The sequence below is a fragment of the Delphinus delphis genome, chromosome 1, assembly GCF_949987515.2.
Source record: "Delphinus delphis chromosome 1, mDelDel1.2, whole genome shotgun sequence".
NCBI classification, from domain to species: Eukaryota; Metazoa; Chordata; class Mammalia; order Artiodactyla; family Delphinidae; genus Delphinus; species Delphinus delphis.
Window position 1 is genome coordinate 181,809,771 of NC_082683.1, and position 12,689 is coordinate 181,822,459.

The following is a 12,689-nucleotide window of genomic DNA, read 5'->3' on the forward strand; positions in this document are numbered from 1 at the left end:
ATCAAAACATACAAGAAAATAACTAACTGTTGTTCCACAACATAGGAAAAGGCATACATTGCTCTAAGAATCCAGACTTTATTACTTTAAAGAACAACAGGGATATTTCACAAGAGCCTAAAACTACCCTTGGTCATTTGAGTAATAGTTCTTTCATGGTCAGGAGTAATCCAGATTTTTTCCATGGATTCAAGGAAAGAATGATAATTTTTAAATTATGGAAAACGTATTACATTCATCATTTTGCCAGCATTAACCTCAAAGTATAAGTTTTACTTTATTGGGGTAAAGAGATAGGCTGCCCTTTTAATCAACTGACCAATGTACAAACAAGCTAAGGTTAACTCCTCAGCTAATGAACAGGCATGATAAAAAAGCTGGTTGACAAAACATGAATAAATAAATGAGCACAAGCTTGGTAATGCTACTAGTGCTTCAAAGTGTCAATCATATCCCTAGTCATCACTTAAAGAATGAATGTCTGCCAACGTTATCATCTAAAATATATTTACAGAGGTCAGAAGAGCTACGTCTGTCCTCCTCTATGCAAAGAGGTGATGACATCAAGGGGGTATGTCACAAGCCTAAGTTTAGTTAGTGGATTTAAGCTGGTTTGGAGTTTTATCCACTAAGTATGATCTTCTGACCCCTCAGTTTTACAACTTTCCACTCTCTGAGCTGCACTGCCCCTCTCCATTTCTGAGTTAATCATTTGTTTGCCATTATCTGCTGAAAGTTCTTATCTCTTTTGCTGTCACTTTATAACAGGGTCCTCTTATCAACCTGCATAGAGTCATGTGATTAGTCCAAGCCTATCGAAAGTTTCCATTCCTCTGATTAGAAACCATCATGAAACTGGATACATTGTTTACAGCAGGTCACTAATGCTGGAAAAAGTACAGAGTCCAGGGAAATACTTGCTTGTAACTTTCTGGATTCTTGGATTTTTTTTGTTTTTTGCTTTTTCTTAACTTTCACTAAGGGTTACTGTAGTCTGATGTGTCCTCCCCAAGGCTACAAAATTTGACAAGCTGCACTTTTTCTTATGCTCAATGATTTCTGCTTTAAGCCAAAGGACTGCCTATAATTTCATTAACAATGTCTTCTAATTCGGATACTGGGGATTTACAAGAATCTCTAAAGCACGGACTTACACCTATTGGTAAGTAGGAGTTGCTCTTTTTATCATCTATTTATTATCCTGCTACTACACTAATACATGTAATTTACTCTCATTGATGGATTTACTATTATAAGTCACTGCTTTTCCAATTGTGTTTATTAAAAGCACGTAAGTCCACATATATCTCACACATATGTCTTTCCTGAAGTTCAAAAAAGGCAAACGAATACTTCAAGTGTTCATTATATCCTCTGTTTTTGCACGTCATCCTATTAGCCTAAAACTGCCAGAAAACAAAATGTACAATATCTCACCTTCATCCCTAATATTTTCTGATAATTTTAAATGAGAAATAATAAACTAAGATTTGAACACCTTGAAACAAGTTAGCCATATGGAGTCACCATTGATCAAACTTCAACAAGTGCTTTCGCGTGTCTGTGGCGTTTCAAGCCACATCACAGTATGTCTCATTCATTGCAGATATCATAGAAAACTTCTGTTTTTCGAGCCAAAAACAAAAACAAACAAAAAAATACCGTCATTAGTTAAGGATTAGAAGTTAAGGGTGACTGTTTTGCAAAATAATGAGCATGTCTTCTTTTCATAAACAGAATAAGTAAACAAAGTTTATTTTCATTTTTAAAAAATAATGGCGAGTCACAAACGTTAACGTTACAGCAAGAATACCTTTAATTAATCCTGAAAGTAAAGGACTAAAGGGAAGTAATTCCCAGGGGTCTGCAATTATTAGTCTGTTGGAAATCTTGCCCTTCTTCCTTCCCACCAGTTTTTGAAGGACCTAAGCCCTTTCTTGTAGCCCTTTCTTAGACTTTCGAACCGGAATTTCCCTGTAATTCGCAGAGGCCTGTCATCGGCGCTGAGTTCCAGCGCCGCTGAACAAGAAGGAAAATCAAGGCTTCGGCTTTTCCTCTCTCTCCCTTGATAACCAGCTGACTCCACCGAACGCAGTGATTGCTTTTTTTATGGGCCAACTACACCCTAAAGTATATCAGTTGAGGAAATGGTTACCAAAAAAAAAATGTTCTGTACTTACGAAAAAGAAAACACCGGGAAGGCAGGCAGAGTGCAACAGAGAAGCAATTGCTCTGTTGGTAAAAAGAAAATACGGGCACAGAAGGAGCTGGAAGAGAACACAGAGCGATTTCAAATCTTTGCCCGGGGCGCAGCCGCCTGGGCGCATGGGCGAAGGGTCCCTACAGGCAGCGGCCGCGCTGGGCCACCGCGCTGCTGGCGTCGGCGGCGCGCGGCGAGGGCGCGCTCGGGCCGGGGATGCGGGGGCGCGCGGGGAGAGGCGCGCTCGGGCCGTGGAGGCGGGGGCGCGCGGGGAGAGGCGCGCTCGGGCCGGGGAGGCGGGGGCGCGCGGCGAGGGCGCGCTCGGAGACTCACCCGCCGAGGATGCGAATTCAGGGCGAGGGCATTCCCGAGACCACACACGAGGACCCCCACGGCGCGGCGCAGACCCGGGGTGAAGGAATGCGGGGGAGATGGTGGAGAAGCCACTTTCGCGTTGCCTCGGCTACCGCGGAAGAAGCGCATTTTTCATCCGACGCGCCGGGTCCGTCCCGGGCGTGAAGCTGGACCACCTTTAAGTTTGGGGTCCGCCGGGTCCGGAGCGCCGGCAGCCGGCTGGGCGTCCGTCTAGCCCCGGAGGGATCGCTAGAGGCTGAGCCTCAAGAAGGCCCCGAAGGAGAAGCCCAGGGCCTCCGCGAGCCCGCCCCCGACACCCGAAACCTGTGCGGGCACTTCCGGGCGCCAGATCCTAGGGTGACAAAATAACAGTGAATTTTCCGGTTAAAAAACCCCTCTTTCCGGATCTCATTCGCAGCCACCGCCCCCTCCCGGCCCAGGCACACTCTCTCCCCCGTCCCCGGCTATTGCAGCCCCACGGTTGGTTGTGAGGTGTCCCTATTTTGAACATCTTGGTTACCCGGAGGCGGCTGCTGGCACTGAGGGTCCGTCTGTTCCACAGCGTAGCCTCCCGGGGGTGCTGGGGGCCATTCCCGGGGTTCTTGGCTAGACCGTCACCCGGAGGGACAGTGGAGCCATCAGGTCCTCCAGTGGGTCCCTGAAAGCCAGTTGCCTCTTGGATGGGGGTCTGACCGCCCCGGGCAGGCCCAGTGAGGAGAACCCACGGGTGCAGCTCAGAGGGTCTGAGGTCCCGGTGGCTTTGATGGCAAGTTGCACGTTGGGATGGAGTGGGGAGAGGTTCCCAAAACTAAGCCCAGTGTACGTACAGCTCAGTCAGGGTTTGAATTCTACATCAGCTCATTTGTGTTTTTCTGGGAAATGTGCCTCTGTTTATCTAAAAAGCTGTCTCTATGGGTCCTAGAGACATGGCATGACATTTTTCTTTTATGCACACCGGTGGTTCCATGAAAATTGCATATAGACGTCCGTGCTCATATAGAAAAGTGAAAATAAGATGCCATTGTTCCTTCTGCCTACCTGCAAGATAATCTGTGCGGTCTAAGAGCAGGAGACTTGGGTTACAACCAGATCGTTCCCCTAACGTTAACTAGCTCTGGGATGCTGTCCAAATTCTCGGTTTCTGGCTTAGGCTTTTTTCTTTCTCACAAATGGGGTGATTTTACTGAATGATACGCAGTACTACTTTGAGAGAGACAATAAAGTCCCTGTCTATGTCAGCAAAAGAGCCAAACCTGTGTGGTAGGAAACATGTCATGTCACGAGTATTTATTGACCCTCTTGCAATGTGCTCAACGTTATGTTTGATTTCTATTAAATGTATGTCATTCTTCGAATTAAGTGCATTTTTGAAGAATATTATACAGTCCATAGAATGTTGCATCCTGACCACAGGAGGTTCTGTCTGTGTGGTTAGCGGTACGTAATACACAGTGCAAATGCTGTCTTGAGACTGTGATATAAACGTTGCTATCTGGTCCCCTTAGCACTTTCGGAGTCTGATTTGATTCCAGTGATAACCTCCAGGAAGCTCTGTGCCCTTAAGATCTCTGGAAGTCAACGTCACACAGTGGAAAGTGAGAAAGTCTGTTACGTCACCATAGCCTCTAGCCAGCTTTATTTGCAGTGCTGTTTAGAACACCAGTTACCCAAGCCCACGGTCTGATTCTTGCTGCTGGGCTTATGCACCCAGTTCCCTCCAGGAAGCTGAGCCTCGGAGCCTTGTCTCCTTCCGGGGTCCTGCCTACTTCCGAAACAATGCATCTCAGATTCTCTTTGCTGGCCTGGATCCTCAATTGTGATGGGACTTAAAGAGTTTCTTTAATGCCTCTTTTAATAAACCAAGAGAGGTGTATGGATGAAGCCAGAACAGAGGCTTGGGAATGCTTTTTTTCTTTACTTGACCCCTCCACGCAGACACAATGTCTAGGGTTATCTTGGATTCAGCCTTGAACTTGAGCTGAGCTAGAGAGGGAGGGGCTCTGGGACAGTCTCCCACCAGTTTTCCAACCTCCCCAAGCACCTCCAGGGATGCCTTATGCAGGGCAAGAGTCAGATGTCTTACTCCCCAAGTCCAGAACCTACCTCAGGATAAAGCTACTTATTTGAGGGTATGTCTTCATTCTTCACCCTGCTGGAACAACTTCTCTGAGAAACCCACTCGGCTTCAAGGAACTTCAGGAGTTTGGGGGGGCCATTGTGTCTGGGAAGGGCCTGGGGAAGAGCTGAAATGTGACGGGTGTATGAGAGATTGAGCCTGGGGAAACAGGTGGACTGAAATTGACCAGACCGATCAATAAAGGCTGCCTGTGTGTTTTTGTGTGGCTGACAAGTAAGAAAAGATACATTTTACTTTTAAACCTCAAATAAGCTGAATGTCTGCGGGTAATGTGATTGAGTCCTGAGGACTGTGTCAAACACTGCAAGATGGTGGCATTGGCAAGAACCTCCCACTGGAAGGATCCATTTTTAATGGTCCTTAGAATGGCAAGCGATTCCCTTCCTAGTTGTTTTCCTTACAGAGGATGGTTTGGGGGAAAATAGGGAGAAAGAGAAAAAGATAAAAGAACTGATACGAATAACAGTGCAGTGGGCTGCTCTTCTGACACGATCACCTGTGTATAAAGTTTATTTTGTTTAAAAAAAAGTTTTCTTTGTTAGCCTTACTTTACTGAAGAAAAAAATGGACTCAGAAAGGTCAAGTGATTTACCCAAGGTCACTCAGTTTGTCAGAGAGTGGGGCTGTAAATGGAAATCATGGATGTGACTCTGAAATCCATGCTTTTTCCTCAAGGTAGTATCTTTTTGCTCTTGTTGATATAAAGCAATTATGATTACAAACAATGTTTGTCTACTCAGACTTTCTTCCGAAAGGCATTTTGGACTTAAGTAAGACATTTGTCAAATGCTCTTTATCTCCCTCTTCAATCCGCAGTGGAAAGCCCGAAGAATTTGGAAGGGTGGGCTGGGGCGTGGCGTATGGGTGGGGTGGAACTATCTGGAGCCCTGAGAGCTGAGCAGAGATGGGGGGCGGGGGGTGGTGGGGGCAGGGAGGCACTTCTGGTCTCTGACTCTGGAATTTCCTGAAAGGATCTCTGGAGTTTGACGTTGAGCTTGCAGTTCTGTGGCTTCTAGTAGCAACTCGCGAGGCTCCTGAGTGGATGAAAAGGAAATTGAGAGGAAATTCACAGCATCCACTTGTTATAGAGTCAGTGATATGAGGACGGCAGGGAAATCACCCCAAATGAGTGAGTTTAGAGAGGACTTTTTACTCCTAAGAAACAAGCAAAGGTCTCCTGGGGGGAGGGCATAGGGAAAGAGATAGTTTAAGCACCTCCTCCCCCGCCCTTTTTAAGCACTTTTGACAAAGCCGGGTGTGTCTCCTGCAGGGAGATGCTGGTCCCACGCCCGGCGCTAACGTTTTCCACAGTTAATGCTGCTGAGCCTTGGCTCTGGATGTCCGTAGCCTCAGGGCCCCAAAGCTCCGCCGCCTCCAGCGGTGTCTATAGGATTGGAAAGAAAACTGCTCGGAACCCGCCACCAGGTCCCCGAAGCGAGGCCCCACAGTGTCCAGACGAGAAACCCTGGGGGAAAGCGAAAGAATTCTTCCCCAAGGCTCGGCGCACGCTGGCCACCCTCTCTTAACCACGAAAGTTGTCTGCAAGTCGGAAAAGGAGCCGACACCCTCCGAAAAGCGCGATCCGCGGCATCTCGGGGCCCCTAACACTCTCCCTACGCCCGCGCGGCAAGTCCCAGGGGGACGAGACCACCCCGAGTGCCGCCTTTCCAAACCCACTCTTTCTCTATTGTCCAAGAGGGACCTGAATTGCTCGACGGCCGCAGTTCTGCGGGTCCGGCACTCTTGGATCTTAAGAACCAGAACACCCTGCGCGGGGGCTTCCCTAAGGCCGGAGGCTCCCGATGTCCAACCCCGCGCGGCCACAGCCGGGGCCCCATTCGGAAGCTAAGCGGCACGTCGTTCTTTCCCTCATGAAGCTTCCAGTCTGGCCAGATTCAATGGGATGTCAGCCTAGCGTCACCTAGTGCTCAGATCTGAGTTCCCGGTCCAGGTTGAGGCGCGGGAGGGACCATGGCGGGTGGAGTCGCCGTGTGAGAGTTCAGCAGGTTTCACCCAGCGCTTGGGGGCCTGCAGGCGCCAGCGTCGTCCTCGAGGACGTCGCTCAGTGTTCTGGTTTGTCCCGAGAATGGACAGGGATGGTTCCGAGAGTGGACTCTCCAGTGTTGAGCTGGAGCTGACTCACATCTCCATTTCAATTACAGAGAGGAAGAGCTAGATTAGATTGGACCACCTACCCAAGGTTATTTCCCAGCCGGCTCCTTTCTCCAGACCGGATCTCCCCATTCACCTCGAAGGGCACCGGCTCGACCAAGGTGGGACGCGCCTAGACCCCTGGGCAGGGGCAACCCGCCCCAAAGAAAATGAAGTCTAAAAACTTCTACTGGGAAGCCTTATTACCGAGAGCTGTAGATTCCCATAATACAGGCCAAAGTCTCCAAAAACCTCACCTGTCCTTCAGGGAAAGGATGCGAGTTTGTTTGGAGAGGGTGGAGGAGTCTTGATTACCCAGATAAATGCGGCACCTTGCGTTTTCCTCGCTGGTAAAGAGGGGGCCCTGATATACTAAGATACTCCCATAGTGACTGTGAGTCAGTCACCATTGGCTGGCCACCCCCTACCAGGCAGTCTTTCTAGGGGTAGAAGGTCTAGCTAGACTGGCCGCAGTTTTTCCTCCTGGACTACAGGCTGTTTACTCGGGCAGCAGAAAGGGATTTTTTTTTTTTTTTTAACATGACAAGACTTCTCACCTATTCCAGTTTATTCTCTGAAAGCTTCGGCCAATTCGATGCTCTTTGTTAATTTATATGTCTGCACTAAAATTTAACCTCTCTTTAAAAAAATAAAAAAGTGCTTCGAACGCGGGGGTGGAGCGCCTAGAAGCGGGGGGGTGGGTAGCCCAGCACCACCCCCCTTCCCGGCTCCAGCTCAGCAGCGGAACTCTGGAGTTCTAGCTGAACTTAATTTTCAGAGGAAAGCAAAAGTGGCTTCTGATGGGCTTTTCGAGTGGGAGGGGCGGAGAACTTAGGCAGAACCCGAGCTTCAGTAGACTGATAAACTTGTTTCTCTTTCCCCTCGGGCTATCCCGGCCTGGTTGTGGAGACTTTCGGAGGGGAAAAGAAAAAAAAAATCTAGGTTTCTTCTGCGGCTAAAGAGTAGGCACGTGCTACGAGAAAAGTATTCTGGTTTCTCGAAAGCACCAAAAAGTAGGAATGGAGGAGGTGTTAGACATTGTTTCCAAGGATGTAGATTTGCAAGTTTCGTGCGGGGTTGGGCGGGTCGTGCTGGGTCGTGGCAGGCTTCTCCCACCCAGGCGGGCGGGAGACGTAGGTCTTCCACGCTGTTCTTCCGGGGACACGTGTCTGCCGAGCCCAGGAAACTTGAACCAGTCCTGAAAATCATGACCTCTTACGCCTTTGCAGACTGCACGCGGGAAGCGCGCGGGGCCGCCCGACACTTCTCAGGTCAGGTCAGGGGCAGGCTGTGCCCGACGCGCGCTCGGGAACGCGGCGCGGAGCCACGGGAAGGCGGCGGCGGGAGAGCAAGGCAGTCGCATCCTCGCGGGCGGGGAGCGCGAGACCCCCCTCCGCTCCTGCCCGCGGGTGGACGGGGCGCACGGCCCCGTGGCGCTGAGTCTGGATAAAATATGCCGGGACTGCGCTTCTCGGGCTCATCAAGGCTGCGGGAGCCTCCCCGAGGCATCATCCTTTGTAATTGCAACCGTCAATCAACGCTCGAAGACACAGTCAGAACCGGGAAGGACGAGCCTGGAGACCAGCCCCGTAGGAAAGGAGGTGGAGGCGCGGGGGAAGCGGGGGGAAAGGGGAGCGAAGTTTGCCAGGAGTTGGCAGGGGAGCGGGGGAGCGAGTTCAGAACGCGCGGGGCGGCTAAAGCCGGAGCGGTCTCGCCCGGCCTCGCGTCCCCACCGGTTGGTTAAATGCCCCGCAGCCGGGGTGGATTCCTAAGTGCGCTCCCACTAAGAGGCAGTCGGTGAGACTTCCCCGGAGGAGGGTGGGAGGCGTCGGCCCGCCTGCCGGGGCTTTATCATTCCAAGGCAGTGGGTGTATCTCTCCGAGAACGCAGACCACCGCGAGCCGAGACGTTTAGACCACACAGGCCCAGTCCCCCATCCTCATCTCAGGTGCCTCCCCTCCTGGCGTCCGCTTCGCCCTCCCGTCTCGCGCGGAGGCCTCTGCCACCTGGAACCATCCCCAGGTAACCGACCCGGCACCGCGGGCGGGCTCGGGCACCTCCTCCCCCAGCGCTCCTTACGCCAGGGTGCTCTGGGAGACGCCCAGGCCCATCCCAGGTCACGGGGCAAACGGGTCTTGGGCTCCAGTGGGGACCCCCAGCCCAGCGGAATTGAAGGGGCAAAGGACCAGAGTAAGTGCTAGGGGGGAGGATGGGGGAAGGGTGCACTTGGAGGGCGGGAAGGAGCGCGAGGTCGGAAGCCCCCCTGCCCCCCTTGCCTCTGCGTCTGCTCCCCTAAACCCCAAGCAGAGCGCCCGGGGTAAAGGTGACTGTACTCTCGGGTCTCTCCCGCGGGAGATTTCCCGCCCTGTCCACCGAAGACGGGGTTTCGACGTCCCCCGAGGGGACCTGGAAAGGTCTGGGGCCCTCGGGAGCTCCTCCGTTTCTGGAGCTGGAGGCCCGGAGCACTGGGGGCTCGGGGTTCCTTTGGTTCTCAGAAAGGGAAGTTTTCTCTCGGCTTGAGACCTCCTGCGCTTTCGGTGCCCGTTGGGCTCGCAGCTGACTAAGCAGAGCCGTCAGCCTGGACTAGAGCTTCAACTGTGGATTCTCTTAAAACCTTGACCCCAGCCCCTATTCTCCCGCCATCGCCGCGCGCTTTTGTGAGGAGACAAATGGATACCAGCTGGCCCTTTGTCACCGTCACTCCAGGTCTCTAGGGGTGTGATGGGAGGGCAGGCTGGCCTAGACGGAAGAGGTGTCAGGTGTGGCCTAAACAGGCCCCTTCTGGGGCTGAGGCTGGGCCCTGAACACGATCACAAAGTTTGCCTCCAGCCAGGTCAGGCTCAGCCCCAAGTCCCCGGCAAAGATTCAGGCCACACTGCAAGTCCCTGGTGCTGTCAGACCGTCTGTCTACTTCTTTCAGCTCTCCTAACCTCGTCCTCCCGTCCCAGCGACCAGAGGGCCTTCCCTCCCACGGAGCTCCAGCCTGGTGTTGGGAAGGTGTTGCAAAAGTACCCCTATATGCTATTTGGTTGCTGGGGGATGAGGGTGCTCTTAAATTAAGGCTTTGTAATAAACTGATGCTCGAAGTTCACCTGCATCTATAAGGAAAGTGCAGCGAGCACTGATTTGAGCCCTGAGACTTTATCCCCTTTCTGAATTTAATTCACAGTGATACTTCAAATAACTATAGGAAATCCTGCAAATGGACGGACTGTCACCAAAATCTGAGCATCTTAAGGGTCACTAGTTTTGGCAACTTAAGCCCGCTCCCCTTTACAAACTAATGGGCAGCCCTCCCACCAAGTTTAAACATTTTCATGAAACCTGCAGATGCTACTAAAACTGAGATTTAAATAACTTAAATTCTGCATACTGCATGTTAAACAGCAAAAATGACAAATCAGTTTCGAGAGGCAAGAGTATCTGAATCGCCACGCGCGGGGAGGCGATGAACGACCCATTTCATATAAAAGTGTAGATTATGCGTGGCAGTGATTGGAGTATTTTTCAAGTCATCAAATACTGGACTGGCCAGTTTGACTGTGTGATCTCTATACCATTCAAGTAGAATAAATTCAGAGCCTTTGAGATTCAAATTCACCCCCTTGTGGATGGACTCTGATCTTTACCCGGTCTCACAGCAGACACTGAATATGAGGCATTTCACATGCAGTCAGGAGGCTGGAAAAAAAAAAATGTTTTCATCTTGTTGGGATGAGATCTGAAAACTTTGAAGATGGGGCTGGGCGGGTGGAGGAATAGCTTGCCTAACAGATGGTTCTTTAAAACTTTTTTTAAAGTGCGGGGCCTCTGGGATGTGGATCGTCCCACCCAAGAGGCAGCAAAATGAAAAAGAAAGCCCAGGCTGCGCTTTGCATTCTATATGGAAACCCAGTTCACCAAAATTTAGGAAGTCTGCCGCCAAGATAATCTTGGACTCGAGGAGGCGGGGTGGTGTTTATAAGCGAGAGGAGGAACTGGGGAAGAATGGGGAAACGGGGATAGCCGTTCAGATTCCCGGCGACACGGCTGCCCCCGCGGTGAGCAGGTGAACCGTGACGCTCCGCCACTCCCGGGGGCCCGCGGACTGAGTGCCGAGGGGAACGAGGCCGGGAGACCCTCGAGAGCAGGCCAGCTCTTCTTTTCATTTCTGGGTTGTTTAAATGTGTTTAAGTCCTCCTGCAGCCCCTCACCCGGCGCACACGGGGGGCGCCCCCTCACCCCCAACTCCCACTCGCGTCCCTCTGGCTTCCCCTCTGCGCGCGGACATCTCCGCCCGAGCTTCTCCTTGGCCGCCGCGCTCAGACAGAGGTCGCCTCTCACCCGCTGTTAAGACCCGCCGCGTGCGCATCCCCCGCCCCGGGCCTGGGTGGGGTAGGAGGGGGCGAGGCGGGGTGAAGAGGTTGGGGCAGGCGAGGGGACTGGAGCCTGCGCCTCGTCCTCATTGGCTGGCGCCTGGTGTCCGACCCGAGTCCGGAGCCCGCGTCCCCATTCACTGTCATCACCCCTCATCCCCTCTTGCCCCTACCCAGCCCTACTCGCCTCCCTTCTCCTCCTCTTCCTCCCCTTGTCCTTCCCAGCCTCGCCTCCCCGGGCTGGAGAGGAGTAGACGAAGCGACAGAGGGAGGCTGGAACTTCCTAACTCCAAGCCTGACAGCGAGCGGGAGGGAAGCAGAGACGGGGAAGGGGCGGAGAGGAGAGGAAAGGCGAGGAGGGAGAGGAGAGTGAGGCCAGAGAAAGCGCGCGCGAGAGACCCTGCGGATCCGGAGCGCTGGGCGGCGGAGGGCGGGGTGCGGGTTGCCAGAGCCGAGCCGTCCGGGAGCAGTGGCACCGCCGCGGCGGCAGCAGGTCGGCCGCCGCCTCCGCTGCGCGTCCGGAGCTCGGCCGTACGCGCGTTCGCGCCCCGGGCAGCTGCGCCCTTGCCGAGCCGGACCGGGGCGCCCGGACGCGGTCTAAGCCTGCAGCCTGCTGCCTCCTCCTCGCGGTTCCGGGGCGGCTCGGGAGCCGCGAGCCTGGACGGGGCTCGGGGGTCCTGACGGCAGCCCCGGAAGCGGCGGAGGCGCGCTCCTGACGGCGGGCGAGGAAGCAGCCACCCGGTCGCCCCCTCCTTCTTCCCGGTGGAGTTGAAGCTGTGCTGCCGGCGTCCAGGTGCTGGGCTTCCGGACCGGCACGGACCCTCTACCCCGCCCGCGGCCGCCTTGTCATGCTGCCCAAAGTGGAGACGGAAGCTCTGGGACTGGCTCGGTCGCATGGGGAACAGGGGCAGATGCCGGAAAACATGCAAGGTAAGGAGGCGCTCGCGGCGCTTGGCTCCCGCGGCTCCAGCGCCCCGGGCTCGCCCCGCGGGCTGCAGCCGCCTGCCCCGCGCGGGCGCTTGTGTGGCCGCCGAGCGCTGGTCGCCGCGGGGCTGCGGGGCTGCGCGCGGGCGTCGGGCCCCTTCCCCAGGGGCAGGCATAAAAGTTTATGGCTCTTGAACAATGCGGGGCGGGGATTTTCCAAGCAATGCCTAATTGGCCACTTCTAATTAAGAAAAGAGAGGCTTCGAGCTCTGGCTACAAGAGCGGGTCAGCTTCAGGCCAAAGATCTTATTATTCTAAAGATCATTCTAAGGAACGGAATGTCTCGCGGGAAACCCGAGCAGGTTCCCAGTCGTTGGAATCGGCGGGAACTTGAACCAGTGCTCTTCAGCGGTGGAAGAACACTGCCTGGGAAAGTCAACTGCAGGGAGAGATGGAGCCTCGGGGAGAGCGGGCTTAGCGGTGTTAGGACGCACGGGCGCCCCACAGCCCAGGCGCACCCAGGGAGCCGGCTCGTATTTGAACAACTTCATAAAACTGCAGGCAGAAC

At 53.4% G+C, this 12,689-nt stretch overlaps 1 protein-coding gene across 2 annotated transcripts in view; it reads left to right on the forward strand.

Moving 5' to 3' along the window:
- Positions 1–848: 848 nt before the first annotated feature.
- The window catches only part of NR5A2 (nuclear receptor subfamily 5 group A member 2), a 128,225-nt gene continuing 116,384 nt past the window's right edge, over positions 849–12,689 (forward strand). The window contains exons 1-2 of one of the 2 annotated variants that reach the window (XM_059998797.1): positions 849–1,162; positions 6,854–6,964. Coding sequence is in view for 1 of the 2 variants with exons in the window: in XM_059998796.1 (XP_059854779.1) it covers positions 1,099–1,162 (64 nt within the window). In the remaining variant the exon portion in view is untranslated. The remainder of the gene's footprint in view (positions 1,163–6,853; positions 6,965–12,689) is intronic. The other variant, XM_059998796.1, reaches the window with a different exon arrangement.